The 16866-nt window shown below is 37.4% G+C and overlaps 1 protein-coding gene across 2 annotated transcripts in view; it reads left to right on the forward strand.

Annotated features, from left to right (window-relative positions):
* KIAA1958 (KIAA1958 ortholog) overlaps positions 1 to 16866 on the forward strand; it is a 65728-nt gene that overhangs the window by 40174 nt on the left and 8688 nt on the right. For both annotated transcript variants that reach the window (XM_068974698.1, XM_068974699.1), the window contains one exon: positions 9676 to 9848. In XM_068974698.1, the coding sequence (XP_068830799.1) occupies positions 9676 to 9848 (173 nt within the window). The remainder of the gene's footprint in view (positions 1 to 9675; positions 9849 to 16866) is intronic.

A 16866-nucleotide genomic window follows, 5' to 3' on the forward strand; every position in this document is an offset into this window, starting at 1 on the left:
ATTTATGCTGGATGAAGTAGCAGTTTCACTTTAGCATTAATCCACTCAGATTAACTGAACTTTGATATCTACAATTCATTATATTACAACTTTTTAAATAGCATTTATAACAAAATAATTTTTGTTTTATAAAGTATTTGTTACAAAAAAAAAAAAAACACCATCTTGCCAAAAACCATTACAGTGTCTATGCATTGTGTATATTCCGTGATGTCATTGTTGTGGTTTTGCATGTGGTTGTAGGTGCTCTTTCATATGTGTGTTTGTGGTGTTGATGTGGAATTGTTCACCATTGCTGCTATCACTTATTGTAGTTAAACTGAAAAACTGTGCGAAGAGGCTGTGCCGGTCAACATTTGTATGTGTGACTTGTGAAAATATGTACTTAGCTGTTTAATTTTGAGCCAGCACTTAGTGGCCTCTACAGAAGGAAATGTTGTCAGGTGATGCCAACGTCAAAATCTTGCTTCATGTTTATAATTCCAGGTCAGCTTTCCTTCTGCACTTTCCCCAACTCTTTGAAAGGGAAACATTTGTAAAAAGAGAAAGCAAGAATTCTGAACTTTCCTAGTACCCCCCCACCTTACATTTTTTTCCCCCCTGATACTTGAGAAATTCCATAGAATGTCAATGTAGCAGCATAATTTCCCTTGATCTAGGTGTTTTAGGTTGAAGAATATAATAACAGAAGACTGTGGTGGCACATACATTATCTTTGTTGGTTATCATGCCATATTGTTTGAATTTCATTTAATAGGAGTATTTAGTATTTTCATTTTGTTTATAAGGGACCATGAAAAGCCCAGCTTCCCAGGTGGCTAGGTGGTAAAGAATCCACCTGCAAATGCAGAAGACACGGGTTTGATCCCTGGGTTGGGAAGATCTGGAGGAAGAAATGGCAACCCACTCCAGTAGGCTTGCCTGGGAAATCCCATGGACAGAGGAGCCTGGCAGACTACAGTCTAAGGGGTCACAAGAGTCAGACATGACTTAGCAACTAAACAACAACATGAAAACCCTGGAGTCCCCAAATGTTAACTTTTATATTCAGCATCTGCCTAGACTTAACATACCTGGTTGCCTTATGACCATCAGAATTCTTTCATGCCCACCTGTCTTTAGTTTGCTTCCTGATATTTGTGACTTGCCTCAACAATTCCCAACTTACTGTGACATTAGAACATTATTTCAGTGGGTTAATTTTACTTTATTAAAATTTAATGGGGGTAAGTTGCATATGTATTTAATAGATTATTAGGCTTCCCTTGTGGCTCAGCTGGTAAAGAATCCAATTGCAGTGCAGGAGACCTGGGTTCGATCTCTGGGTTGGGAAGATTCCCTGGAGAAGAGAAAGGCTACCCACTCCAGTATTCTGGCCTGGAGAATTCCCTGGACTGTATAGTCCATGGGGTTGCAAAGAGTTGGACACGACTGAGTAACTTTCACTTAAAATGGAAGGGAAATATCATAAAATGTTAAGAAAAAAGGCTCTTCTTAAAGAACCTTTTCACACCAACTTTGCAAAACTCACTTCAAGTGCAGGATTTCCTTCTGTCTGTTCAGTGGGTTTATACTTATAATATTCTTATAATAAAGGGACAGTCTTCTGAGTTACACTGAGGCTTTCTGTGTGACTGTTGGTGACAGGCAATACTGTATATGGAAACGTTGCTTCTGAAATTGCTGATTTAATTATAAGAACATTAAAATGAATTCATCAAGGCCCCTGCCACTTCTTTGCTTATAGAAAAAGAAAGGTGTATTTTATGTTGAGCCTTTTCTCCAGAATATGCTTTAAACATTTGTCACTCAATGAAGGTGACAAAGAAATAAAGGAAATTCAATTATGTATGTTCTAAGGAAATTATGCCCTTGTCCAGTGACACAAAAATATTTCTCGTTTTCTGCATCTGGAGTTTTCAGGCGAGATCTTTGTACTTAGAATTCTGTTTATATGAACACCAAAGATTCTGGCGTAATATGTCCTGAAACAATGACTAATAGTTTCTATTAGATAGCTATGGATACATTTATTGAATCCTGCTCTTGGGTTTATTTGCCCTCTTTGGGTCTTTTGTACATTTTGTATGTCTGTCCTGAGGCCTTTATGCCTAGGGCAACTTTTTAATCAAATAATACATATATATTTATTGGGTTTCTAATTTATAGAGTTTGTTCTCACCATGACTTTAAACTTTATTTCATTGCTAAAGTTAGACATAGATTTGCCAGATTAGCCTCATAGTTTGGACATTTTTTGTTGTAACCTGTAAATGTAGTTTATAACCCCATAGGCCTGTTAGGTAATGACTAGAAACATTTTGGGTTCAATAGAATCTCTTATAGAAACTCATTTATCTGTTAATGTAAAGAACTTGGTGATTTCATAAAATGAATGCTGTATACAACTTAAGTTCTTCCATCTTTCTTCTAAGAATGACTTTAAGATTCTTTTTATTCTACCACTTAAAAGTTAATTGAAAATAAAAAGATAGATATAACAATTTGGTATAATTGAACACTAAGCATCTGTTTAGAAATGTAATCACCACAGTTAATACTTAGAAAAGTCATATGAAAAAAATACAATACTGTTCTTTGAAGATGGATTTATTTCCCCCCTTTTGATGGATTGTCAATTTGAATATATATTTTCTGGCCACTTAGCTTTTCATTGATTTACATGAAAAAAACATATGTGTGCCTGTTCACTCAAATCATACTTAAAATTCTCTTTTTAAGCTGCTACAATTATAATGTATGAAAGAAGGAAGAGAAAGGTGAATTGAGGAAGAGGGAAATTTCTGTTAATATTTAAAATGTGTAACTGTGATACCCTTGGTTAATTAATCCTCTGCCTTTTGATATTTGTAATAATACAGGAGAATTTTTTTGTTATTAAGAATATACTGTTGGTTTCATTTTTGTCTTGCTGCTCACTGATCTTTAACACTAAGATGTTTTCATCTTTATCAGTTCAGTTTTTGCTTCATATTTGTCTGTGTACCTGTGTTCTAAATAAAATTACAGTTTTATGTCCCAGTGGCTTATTCTGTTATGTGATAATGGTTATCTCTAATGTAGTGTGACTTTCTATTGTTTTCAGTATTTGTTGGTACAGCCTAAAACTTATAGAAATAAAAAAATCCAATAAAATCAGTTAATGAACATCAGTGATGTCTCTATAATGAGAGCATGCTTTAATCATAGTGTTTTATCTGTGGTTGGGTATGACTAGTCTTCATTCATTTACTCAATGGTTTTCTGCAAAGCTGGCTGATTTTTATAGCTACAACAAACAGTTTAAAAGGCAAGTTAAACCACATTAAAAAAAAATTGTCCTGGTCACCATGCATTAGCCCAGGTTATAGTCAGCGCAGACCGAGCAAAGCATTCCGCATCAGTTGTTTTCTAACCACTGAGGAGGGGAAGTCACGCACGGAGGAGCGTTTCTACATGTGAGTACTCAGACAAAGCTCCTAAGTAGGAAAGACGCTTTCGGAAGGCATTTATAGCTAATTAATCATATGCTTCCTGGAGCCCCAGGCCTAACCGTCCTGTTGGTGGAGCAGAAGTCTCCACTGCAAACTTTGTCTTTCTGTCCACCTGTGGAGCTGTGTCAGCCAGTTGTGTGAGATGATACCAAGCTAAGTAGATGTCAGGTTCTAGACTTCCTTATTTGTAGGAAAATTTTTCTGTTCAGATACAGTTCTCTGTGTGTGATCGGTTGCATTCAGCACATTTGACAATGTTCTTTGGAATAGGAATGGTTGTTCAAAGTGATTACAGTTATCAGTTTCAGACATCCTTGTTGTGTCACTAAAATTATTTAATAAAGAAACCCCCAGAAAATAGTGTTCTCTCTCACAGTTCATTATTTTGCAAAAGTGCAAATAAATTTCTTCCATATCTGTGGATAGTCTCCCAAAGTATTTATTCATAGTAAGCTGAATATTCCAAATAGAAATACTGTATTTTTGTATTATAATACTTTAAATTGTATTGGAAACTACTTTATAAATGGTTATAACTAAGTTTGTGTTTTTAGAACTCTAGACACAAAGGATTCATCTTTAAATGTGTTTACAAGTTAAACATTTAAAATGTAACAAATTTTATTTTCCCAGTAGGGGAAAAATATTAGAATTTAAGTCGAGGAATATTTACCCTACAAGTCAGAAAATGTTTTCTTTTTAAAAGTTTTATTCATCTATTTTTAATTAATGATAAGCTTTTCTAAGAAGGTTTCAAATTACTAAAAATAACTAATATGTATAAAATATTTAATGTTGGTACTATTCTAAAAAGGTAATGTTTAAAAAAATATTGAATTTGGTGGCAAACATTTTCAGACTGAATGTTTTTTACTTTATTGAAATTTATAATGATCTAAAAATGTGAACGCGGTAATTGCCTTCCTTTTTTAAGCATTATTTACTCTCCTGGATAAATTTTATTAGAGTTTTGGTTTCTCAGTGCATATCGTTATGTTTATGCTATACTGTAGTCTGGTAAGTGTGGAATAAGCTTTATGTCTAAAAGAACAAGTGTGCTTTTCCATAGTGGCTGCACCAATTTTCATGCCCACCAACAGGGCACAGTTGTTCCTTTTTCTCCACATGCTCACCAACACTTATTGGTTTTTGTCTTCTTGACAGGTGTGAGGTGATATCTCATTGTGGTTTTGATTTGCGTTTCCCTAGTGATAAGTGCGGAGAAGGCGATGGCACCCCACTCCAGTACTCTTGCCTGGAAAACCCCATGGATGGAGGAGCCTGAAAGGCTGCAGTCCATGGGGTCACTAGGAGTTGGACAAGACTGAGCAACTTCACTTTCACTTTTCACTTTCATGCGTTGGAGAAGGAAATGGCAACCCACTCCAGTGTTCTTGTCTGGAGAATCCCAGGGACGGGGGAGCCTGGTGGGCTGCCATCTATGGGGTCGCACAGAGTCGGACACGACTGAAATGACTTAGCAGCAGTGATAAAGTGATTTTGAGGATCTTTTCATGTGCCTGTTGGCCATCTGTATGTCTTCTTTACATCATGCTTGCTTTCTTGGTTCCTTATTTTGTTGTTAACTTGTCCCAAGTTTTGCTTGATAGGTTGCAGATGTTAGTTAGACTTTTGTTTTTGTTTAACTTTTTCTGGCTAATACCTTTTATTTACTCTCTTATTTGAAAATACATTCTAATAGTTATTTCTTTCATGTGTTTTTGTTTTTGGCAGATTTAAATATATATTTTTAATATAAAAAATTAATTCACATTGGTCATCTCTCCCTTTTTTTCTTCTTTGTTCCTTATCCTTCCCAAAGAGGATGAGATCCTAATTATATTTTTTAATATCTTTCCTCTCCTCTTTTTCCCTTATTATTGAAATTATGGGGAATTTTAGTTCAAGATTTTGTTCCATCACACCCCATCTCTTTTCAGTCTTAACAACTGTGTTGAGCTCAGTTGCCACATTACCTGGTGTTAGGAGTAAACTACCTGCTTCTCACTCGCTATACCTTGTACCCAGTATCTTTCCCTCTCTTTGATTCAGTTTTTCTTTCGTTTGCAAATATCTATGACTTTTTTTTCCTAAGGGTGCTTGGATGATACTCTTTTTATGATTGAAAATACCTTTCTTTTTCAAGTTTAGTTTTTCAAGTTTTAGTTAGGTAATAGAATTCTTAATTTTGGTTGTTTTCCCTCACAACTCTGAGTAGACTTGAGTCAGTGTATTTTCATATTTGGTATCACAGCTGAAAAATCTAATTCTTGTTACTATTGCAATGGCTTTCCACACCCCCTGCACCAGAAAAATTACAGAATTTTCTTTTTATTCTCAAGCTTTGGAAATTTCACCAAGATATGTTTACGTATGTGTCTTTCCAGTGTGTGTGTTTGACAGTTCATGGACCTTAACACTCTAAGGATTAAAATCTTTCTTTGATCAATGGGGTTTTCATATATTTTGGATTATTTTATCCTATTCTCTAACTTTTTATTTTAAATTCTTATAAGATGGGTTTTTAGTTTCATTAGCCTGTCTTGTATGCCTCTTAACTTCACTCTCATCAGTTTTTTATTACTTTGCCTGCCCTTCAGGGAAAATTCCTTCCTAGTAACTAATTTGTCCTTTAGCCATATTCATTCTAATACTCGGCTCTTTGGAGAATTTTTAAAATGTGTTTTTTCCATCATTTAAGCTTTGCAGGATCTTTCTTGTTCTTCTCTTTTCCTTTTTTTTTAAAAAATTAATTTTCATTAGAGTATAGTTGCTTTCCAGTGTTGTGTTAGTTTCTGCTGTACAGCAAAGTGAATCAGCTGTACATGTACATATATCCGCTCTGTTTTGGATTTCCTTCCCATTTAGGTCACCACAGAGCATTCATTAGAGGTCCCTGTGTTATACAGCATGTTCTCATTAGTTATTTTATACTAGTGTCAATAATGTATATATGTCAATCCCAACCTCCCAGTTCTTCCCACCCACCCCCTTTTCTCCTTGGTTCTCTTTTCCTTTTACAATAAAAGCTGTTCTTGTTTTACGTATGCATTATCTTCTCAAACCTATGTATTGATCTTTTATATTCTTTTTTTTTTTCTTCTGGTTTTCTGAATTGTCTGTTTTCAGGTAGAGGATAGGGAACATGAAATTAGTTGCTCTGCTTGTATAACTTGGTAACTTCCATGCTTTTAAGTTTTACCCAGTTGCCAGGTGATGCTTGTTTGTATGCTCACATTTTAAAATGAAAGTCTGGGTTTAACATTATTGATAGCTTATAGGGATTTCCTTAGACCATGTTCAAGGGTCCTGTTTGAACCTGGGCAGAGCTCACTTTTGTGGGTAATAGTTGAGCACAGGGTTCTGCAGGTGGACTTCACCCAGCTGTAATGCTGGGCAGAGAAGTGTCCATGAAGAAGCTTCCCTGCACAGTATAAAATAGAAGATAGGCTGGGAAGCCAGGAACCCTCTCCAGTGTAGACACAGCAGAGGTGCTACCTGAGAGATGGAGTACATTGGGGGTTTCTTTCTTTTAATAGCTGCTTTCCTGTTCTCCCCTCTCTATCCAATGGGGCTGCCCAGAGTTACCTTAGGCAGTGCCCCCTTTTCTCCCTGACCTTGGGGGTAGTAGCCATACACTGCAGACCCACTCTCTTTATACACTGTGCTGTAAATGATGGAAGCTGTGTAGAGAAAGTAGGATAATCATTCAGATCCGGCCATCCTTAGGCTCTACTCCCACAGCCCCTCCTAACTCTGAGCTCAGAGTTGGCCTGTTCTCTAGTGGGAGATCATTCAGAGGCTTCTTTAGTAGTCCCTTCTTTGCCCAGTATTCAGCTGTAAGTTCTTACTTTCGTTTGTTTCTCCATGAGGATGCTCTCCTAAAAATGTCCCCAGCACCACAACACTACAACTTATACTCAGAATTTTTAAAAAGCAGTTAAAGAGACAAAATTTAATCCTTAAATACAGTCATGAAGGAACCATGTATGCTGTTTTATTTTCACGAATTTCTTTTCCCATTATGTAAGTATACAAGCATTCTTTCCCTGTTTCTTTATATACTAGGACTTGGTTTCCATTTTCAGTGTACAGACTCTGTTTCTGTGATAGAAAATTAAATTATTTAAGCCCTTATAATTGTTTAATGTAATAATTAAACTTAGGCATCCTGTCTTGTGATGTACTCTTTTCTACTTCTATGCATATTAAAGTGATAGGGATTAGGCTGTGTGGCAAATAAGTCATTTTTGTATTGTTGTTCAGAAAAGCTATAGTGAAACTATAGTGGTTATTTAAATCAGACTTATGAAGGTTAATCTGAGTAAATTTGGGAGGCAAGGATGTTTTTCAGAAGCACAAATGGCTAGTACCTAAATTGTGTTCCTTACTAAGCGCTGTATCCCTGTAGTACCTGATTCCTTTGGTGTAGTGACCAGAGTGCAGTCTGCAGGACCCAGGAGCAAACCAGGAGTTGGCTCTAATATTTTCCAACTCCATGACTTGGGACAGCACAGTGCCTGGTACAGAGAGAATACCTCAGTAAATACTGGATTAATGATGTATGAACTTACTAAGTGTATGAGGTTCAGATTCCTTACCTGTAAAATAGGCATAACAGTAGGATTGCTTAGAGACGCAGATAATTTATATGATCCTTAGCATATAGTGAGCATTTAATTAGTGCTGGGCATAATAGTACATTTTATACTAGAATTCTTTGATTAATATCAAGCAAGTCCCAGAAATAATACAAGCTATATGTCGGTTTAGGAGGGTGGTGAGAGGAATATGCCTGCATGCCTCAGCTGCTTTGGAAAGCATTTCTAGCATTGTTTCTGTCTTACTTTAAGCATTTATTAAAGCAGATTGTGTGTTCAGCAATACAAAGCCAACTTAAAGCGTGAAGACACAGTCTTAAGGAGCATATAGACCAACTGAAGAGATCTTCCAGGCACAATTAGATTATTAGTTCTAAGGAATAAGAAAGCAAATGTGGGGCTCATACCAAAAGCCAGGATAAGGGAGTTGGATTATATGGGGAACGAGTTTGCAACTGGAATTGAAAAAACATGCTATTTGATTGACACAAAGACCTGAGTGAGATTTCTCAGGGTGTGGGGAGGGTGTGACGTGGTGTCCTGGGCACAGGTGGATTCTGGAAAACAGGAGGCTGGTGGTTTGGGTTCCTCACTGGGAGCAGAGACAGGTGAGGTGAGTCAGATACAAGCACTTTGCAGATCACCTTGGTAATGTGTTAGCTTTGGGTTTTGCTATTTCTCAGCCTTTTTGAGCCTGGTTTGAATACAGAAACATTCCAAAGTGGGTCAGAATCACTGGTTAGAGTACAAGTTGGCATTGTTGTAACTTCGCAGTGGTTTTTACCTTGACTTTTTTTTTCTATCGAAAGACAACAATTTGAACAGTTTAAACCCAGCTTTAGTAGATCACAGAGTGTGAAGAAAGGCCAGCTAAATGGTTGTAGATTTAGCTGTCTCCTTGGCAACCAGTGGACACATTGAAAAAGAGGAGTCTTCATCTACAATCATTTAGCAGTTATAATTTACAATCTGTTTACTCTCAGAAGTGAACCTGTCTGGTGTACCCCTTCTCTTTCCCTAATATTCTACTTGACCTTCCATTCGGATTCTAAGCTAGCAGATGGGTTGTGGAGTCAGGGTTGAAATCTCTCTATCAGTTTGTGAAAAGAAATATGCTAATACCATTTAATTTGAAGCTGCCCAGAATGACACATAACACTTTTGAGACTGTTACAGAAAAATAACAGTTCTTCATGTGCTTAAGGTAAAGAGAAAGAATGTATAACTTGTCTTCCCTTTTCTTTCCCTTCTTTCTAGTTGAAATGCTATTTTTTTCAGTGAAAATTTTGGAATCATTCTTTGTTTCTCCTCATTCATATTTCCACATCTGTTACTGAAATGCCTGTGTTAGTGCATCAGTTAGTATATATGGGGGATTAAATCCAAGGATACTGCATGATTTAAAGCTAGAAATAGTGTTTCATACTATATTCTAATATAGACATACTTGATAGAAACTTTTGTTTCTTAAAGGGTTGTCTCTTAGAAATTTTCTGTTATTTAACATGATCCAAAGATTTAATTCTCCAAAGATGGGAATGGCAAATTATTTTAATGCCTTTTATTGTTTTTCTTTCTAGCCTATTCTACTAAGCTCAACAAATTTCCTGTATTTAATATTAATGATGACTTGAATGATCTATGTACCAGTGCAGTAAGCCCAAACACGACCAAAGCCACACGGTATGCCCTGAATGTGTGGCGATATTGGTGCATGACCAATGGGCTCAAAGATCACACAGACATCACCAAGGTAAGAAACTCTTGACTTTACTTCTTACAGCCAGCTTTACTGAGCTTGCCTGTGTCAGACAGGGTGCTAAGCATTGTGGGGAACATGGAACAGGTGCTTTCTGTCTGGGGAAACTTTGAAAAGACCCTAAAATAGAAAAATATCCACAGTACAAAGCAGAATTTAAATGCCAAAAAATCCAGATGGGTAAATTAATTTGACTTTGTTGAGACTGACAAAGGAATTGATACTTACACTTAATTTTGTATTTTGAGAGAGAGGTAGAGTTTCAAGAGAATTGGATAAAGACATGAGTCTTCTAGATGAATCATGTAAGAAAGAGTAAAATTCAGAGGGACATATTTACCTGCCTGCAGCAGAGGCTTTGTGTATGGGAACAATGAACTATAAAGGTAGATTCTGATAACCCTTAAATGCCAAGCCAAAACCTTGTGAATATTGGCCACTAAAATTTTTTCCTGTGTTTCTTTATAAGGAGAGATTTTATTTGAAAGATGATTACAGGAGCAGCAGGGAAGGGACTGTCATAATTGGGAGAACACTGACCATAGGATCTGCAAATGTCTTAAGGGTCAGGTGAAAGGGAAACACTGAATTTTTTTTGAACAGGAAGCAATGTAAGAAATGTAACATTTTAGAGCAATTAACTGGAAGTGATGAGCAAAACTGTATCTGGTAGATTCTTAATTTTCCCAGTTGTAAAACAAGCTCTTAAAATCTCGTCTAACTTGAAATGTTTGACATTTGTTAACAGAAGGGAAAATTCTAGGACGTGTAGAGACAGATGTCAGAAAGAAAAATACCAATACAGTATAGTAACGCACATATATGAAATTTAGAAAGATGGTAATGATGACCCATTACGTGAGACAGCAAAAGAGACACAGATATAAAGAACAGACTTTTGGACTTTGTGGGAGAAGGCAAGAGTAGAATGATTTGAGAGAATAACATCAAAACATGTCTATTACCATAGGTGAAACAGATCACAAGTCCAAATTTGATGCATGAAACAGGGCACTCAAAGCTGGTGCATTGGGACAAACCAGAGGGATCGGATGGGGAGGGTGGTGGACGGGGCTCGCTATGGGGGACACATGTAAACCTGTGGCTGATTCATGTCAGTGTATGGCAAAACCCACCACAATATTGTAAAATAATTAGCCTCCAATTAAAATAAATAAATTAATTTTTAAAAATGTAGAGCAGAGAGGTATAAAATCACCATAGAGCACCACAATGATAATTGCTTCAGGCAAGATCCACTGGTAATGGCAAGATTAGTGGTGAAAGTGTAAGGATAAACAGGATTTTTGTGTTGCATCAACGTAAGACCCTCTTAAATATGTACTAGAGAGAAATAGTAACTATTCAGAGGAGAACCCTGGCAGATGCCACTTTAATAGTGATCAAGATTAATATTTCCCATGTGCTTAGGACAACACACTGCATGTATGGGATTTTTTCTTAAAAATTCGTAAGCTCAGTGTACTCATGATAAAAAAGCAGACAAATCCAAATTGAGGAAAATTCTACAGATTGCTTAACTGGTACTCTCCAAATGTATCAAAGAATGTATCAAGGTCACAGAAGATGTTAAGAGAGAGAAATGGTCACAGTTTGGAGGAAACTAAGGCGTGCTGCAGTCCATGCGGTCGCAGAGTCGCACATGACAGAGCGACTGAGCTGAACTGAAGGAGACAGGACAACTAAATGAAATGTGGGACTATATTGGTACAGGAAGAAAATTTTACTGGAAAAATGGGGAAATATGAGTAAAGTCTGAAGTTTAGCTAACAGCATTGCAACAATGTTAATTTCCTGGTTTCAATAACTGTTCTGAAAGATATTAACATAGGAGAAGCTCAGTGAAGATTAGTTGGGGATTCTCTCTACTATTCTTGTAAGTCTAAAATTGTATTAAATTAACATATTTTTTAAGACAAAAAAAGAAATATACTTTGATTTGGATATGTTGAGTGTAAATAAATAATAGATACATCTACCAGATGTATATGTCAAATAAGCATTTGGGAACATGAGTTTAAACCATGGGGGAAATATTAAAGCTAGAAGTCTAAATTCAGAGGTGTTGCAAGTAGAAGTCAAAATTGAAGCCTGTGTTTAGGGTACCAACAAGAGATGAAATAGGAAATCCAAGTTTCTACTTCTGGAAGCATGGTGCCCTAGATACTGTGAGGGACCTTTGCAAAAAGAAATGGAGTCATCCAAGGGCTGAAACAAGTGGTGTAAGCAGTAGGCACATATGAAAATCAGGCTCTCCCCTCAGGGCTTATGTTAATAGCATCCACTGAGGAAGGGAAACGACTAGGAGCCAAACTGAAGAACCCTTTATTGAGAAGACCCTGAACAGGTCTAAAGAAGTTCTAAGTCAATAGCATACCCTAGCTCCTTGCAGAGTCATATGCTAATAATCTTGGAAGGGAAACATCCAACATGTAGGTGCAAATTTTTCACAAGTTAATAAATATCAAGTAAATATGTGCTCATAAAAAAAAAAATCACATGCCACTTAAGGAAATAAACCACCATGAATGAGAATAATTAGAAACAGAAAACGGATTTAGACAGCAGGAACTTCAGATAGTAGATTATAGGCTAAGTGTGTATGTAATGTTTGTTGAAAGACTGAAAAGAATTAAAGAAATGAACAAGCAACACCACACTAATCAAAATGATCCAGCAGGTCATTTCCACCTGTGATCGTAAGGGAATAGAAGGGTCCAGAATTACCCTCCGCAGCAACCAGAAAACTGAGCAAAATGTTTGAAATAAGTCTTCCGACAGAACAGGCAACACAGACTTGATCCCTAAGATGAGTGCCACCACCTCTCAGGCTTTCTGCCTGGAGACAATATCTAAACTGCAGGAAAGAGAGGGGGAACCCAGACTGAGCCTGGCAATCTTGCTGAGTTGAGGGGAGACAGAAATCAGAACTCAGGGAGGATGGGGACATGAGAACAACTAAAAAGAAATTACAACATTCATTGAAAAGATGGAACAAATCCAGAATTAAATGTAAAATCCATAGCTTCTAGCATCCAATCAGAAGTTGCTATTCATAGGAAGTGGGAACATGTAACCCATACCCAGGAGAAAAATTAGTTAAATCTTTCACTTCCAACCTAGTTGGAGGAGATTGCTCTCCTGCCAAAAACAACCAAAAAAGCAGACAAATGATATAACTAATATGCAAGTTACTATATAACACACACAGGGCCGTGATGTCTGAGAGATGGGAAACAAGGTGAGCCTCAGGTGTGTCCCACCTTGCTGCCTTGAGAGAGTCTGCAGGGCTGTGGTGCAGGGAGAGGGCATGCAGGCAGAGCCCAGCACACTTGCTGAGTTGAGGAAATGGAGCTAAGGGCCCAGAGAGACCCAGGTGACCAGGACTGTCATGACAGAATATTTGAAAGTAGAGTTACCCAGAAAGAAAACCTGAGAGACCTGAACACATTCCATCTCAAATATTGAGCTGAATACTGATCAATATCTGCATGTGAGGGAACTGCCAGAGGAGGGCAAAACAGCACCTAGAAGAATGAAAGGTGTTAGTGCCTGGAGCTCCACTGAGCTGGAGATAGTGCCTTTCCCCACCAACCATACTGGAGAAACCTCAGGATTCACGCAGTAGAGTATTCAGAAAGATCTTGCATCACATGTGGGGAAGAATTAGCCATGGATTGAGCTCTGCTCTGATCCCACCCAGCAAATCTTAAAAGCAAGACCCAGCTACATGAAAAGGTAGGATATCACGAATCATCGGGGAAATGCAACTCAAAACCACAATGAGCTACCACTTCACATCTGTTAGGATGGCTATTATCCAAACATGAACTTGCATGCAATCCTTTATCTAAAGGAAGTGAAAACATTAACTCAAAAGGGTATATACACCTCTCTGTTCATTGCAACATTGTTTACAATAGCCAAGACATAGAAGCAGCCTAAGTGTCCAGGAAGCAACAGTTAGAACTGGACATGGAACAACAGACAATAGGAAAAGGAGTACGTCAAGGCTGTATATTGTCACCCTGCTTATTTAACTTCTATGCAGAGTACATCATGAGAAATGCTGGGCTGGAAGAAACACAAGCTGGAATCAAGATTGCCAGGAGAAATATCAATCACCTCAGATATGCAGATGACACCACCCTTATTGCAGAAAGTGAAGAGAAACTAAAAAGCCTCTTGATGAAAGTGAAAGAGGAGAGTGAAAAACTTGGCCTAAAGCTCAACATTCAGAAAACGAAGATCATGGTATCTGGTCCCATCACTTCATGGGAAATAGATGGGGAGACAGCGGAAACAGTATCAGACTTTATTTTTGGGGGGCTCCAAAATCACTGCAGATGGTGATTGCAGCCATGAAATTAAAAGACGCTTACTCCTTGGAACAAAAGTTATGACCAACCTAGATAGCATATTCAAAAGCAGAGACATTACTTTGCCAACAAAGGTCCGTCAGGTCAAGGCTATGGTTTTTCCAGTGGTCCTGTATGGATGCTAGAGTTGGACTGTGAAGAAAGCTGAGTGCTGAAGAATTGATGCTTTTGAACTGTGGTGTTGGAGAAGACTCTTGAGAGTCCCTTGGACTGCAAGGAGATCCAACCAGTCCATTCTGTAGGATATCAGTCCTGGGATTTCTTTGGAAGAAATGATGCTAAAGCTGAAACTCTAGTACTTTGGCCACCTCATGCAAAGAGTTGACTCATTGGAAAAGACTCTGATGCTGGGAGGGATTGGGGGCAGGAGGAGAAGGGGACGACAGAGGATGAGATGGCTGGATGGCATCACCAACTCGATGGACGTGAGTCTGAGTGAACTCCGGGAGATAGTGATGGACAGAGAGGCCTGGTGTGCTGCGATTCATGGGGTTGCAAAGAATTGGACACGACTGAGTGACTGAACTGAACTGAAATGAAGTGTCCATAGATGGATGAAGAATATATGGTAAGCCATAAAAGGGAAGAAAATCTTGCCATTTGCAACAACATGTTTGAACCTCGAGGGCATTATACACTAAGTGAAATAACTCAGACAGAGAAAGACAAATACCACATGATCTCACTTTTATGTGGAATCTAAAAGCAAAAACCTCAGACCACACAGAACAGATTGGTGGTTGCTAGACATTGGGAATGAAGGGTAATGAAATGGGTGAAGGTGGTCAAAATGCCTGGGGATGTAATGTTATAGCTTGTTTACTATAGTGAATAATACTGTATTGTGTATTTAAAAGTTGCTAAGAGAGTAAATCTTAAAAGTTCTCATTACAAGGAAAAAAATTAAACTATATGTGGTGATGGCTGTTGACTAGATTTATTGTGGTGATCATTTTGTAATATATATATATTTCAAAACATTATTTATATAACCAAAACTGATACAGTGTTATATAGAAATTACATCTTAATTTTTTAATGAAGAAAAAGCAAGACCCCAAAGGATCCAAGAGTTCTAAGTAATTTAACTATGTCCTAGAGCAAACCTTAACAACATTTATAGGATTATAAAAATATCCAGACCCCAAGAAATAAAATTCAGAATGTCTGGCAAATAAGCAAAAATTTCTGGCCAAGAAGCAAGAAAATATATCACTTAAAAAAATGAATCAATCAAAACCAACCCAGAACTGACACAGATTTTAGAATTAGCAGACAAGGACAGTAAGCCATTATTATGAAGAAGATAAAAGCACATGAAAAGATGCTCAACTTCATTAGACCTCAGGGAAATGCAAGCCTAAACCACATGAGATTCTACTTCACATTCAGTAGGAAGATTCGAATGAAAAAGAAAAAGATAATAATAAGTGTTGAAATTGGAACCTTCATCCGCTCTTACACGGTCCTGGTGGGAAAGTAAAACGATGTAGCTGCTTTGGAAAGTCTGGCGGTTCCCTGAAAGTTAAACATAGAGTTACTATATCCCCCAGAAATTTCATTCAGGGACACAAACTCAAGAAAATTTAAAACATATATCTATGCAAAAACCTGTACACAAGTGTTTGTTGTAGCATTATTCACAATGGCCAAAATATAATCCAGACAACCCAGATGTCCATCAGCAGATAAATGGATAAACAAAATGCAGCATATCTATACAATGGAATATTATTTGTCAACAAAAAGAAATGAAGTACTGACACATGCTTGCAGCATGGATGAACCTTGAATATGTTATACTACATGAAATCTCAGACACAAAAGAACAAATATGTCTTGTTCCGTTCATGCAAAGTAGGTAGAACAGTCAAGTTTATAGAGATACAAAGTATAATAGAGATTACTAGGGGCTGGCAGGAGGAGGAAAGGTGGAGTTACTGTTTAATGAGTACAGTTTCTTTTTTAAAAAATTCTGGAAATAAGTAGTGATGATGGTTGTACAACATTGCGAATGTACTTTCAATGCCACTGGATGGTACACTTGTAAATTATTAAGATGATAAATTGTATGTGTATCTTAACTGTAATAACCTAGCAAATCAATTTAAATGTTACAGTTCACCTTCATTCATAAAAATATAAAAACTCATCTATTCTCGTAGGGCCTTATCACCATTTCTTCAGCCCTTAACTTTAACCTTTTCTAGGCCAGAGGATCTTGTCTTCCAGACTTTGTGAAGTCACTGTGAAGACAGTTATCTGTTACTGGGAAACTTTACACTTCCTTGCAGGAATCCGTGGAAAGAGCCCCATTTCCCCACAACCTCCACAGCTTAGGTAGCATACATCCATCCCAGGTGGTGAAATGCCTCACCTGTCTAGTTGGGTGTGCCTTATCATCACTTCTGGGTAGTTTCTCCTGTGTTGTCTAGAGGAATGTGGATGAAGAAAATGTATTTCAATTCTCTGTCTCACATGGGCCACTTAAATATTTTTAATGATAAATTCTTAAGAAAAGCCAGTCTCTTAGAGAATTAGCAGTATTAAGTTAAAAGGAACTGTGGCATCAAGGTCTACAGTCTTTACTCTCACTTTTTTGGTCCCAGTGC

The sequence above is a fragment of the Capricornis sumatraensis genome, chromosome 6 (genome assembly GCF_032405125.1).
Source record: "Capricornis sumatraensis isolate serow.1 chromosome 6, serow.2, whole genome shotgun sequence".
Classification (NCBI taxonomy): domain Eukaryota; kingdom Metazoa; phylum Chordata; class Mammalia; order Artiodactyla; family Bovidae; genus Capricornis; species Capricornis sumatraensis.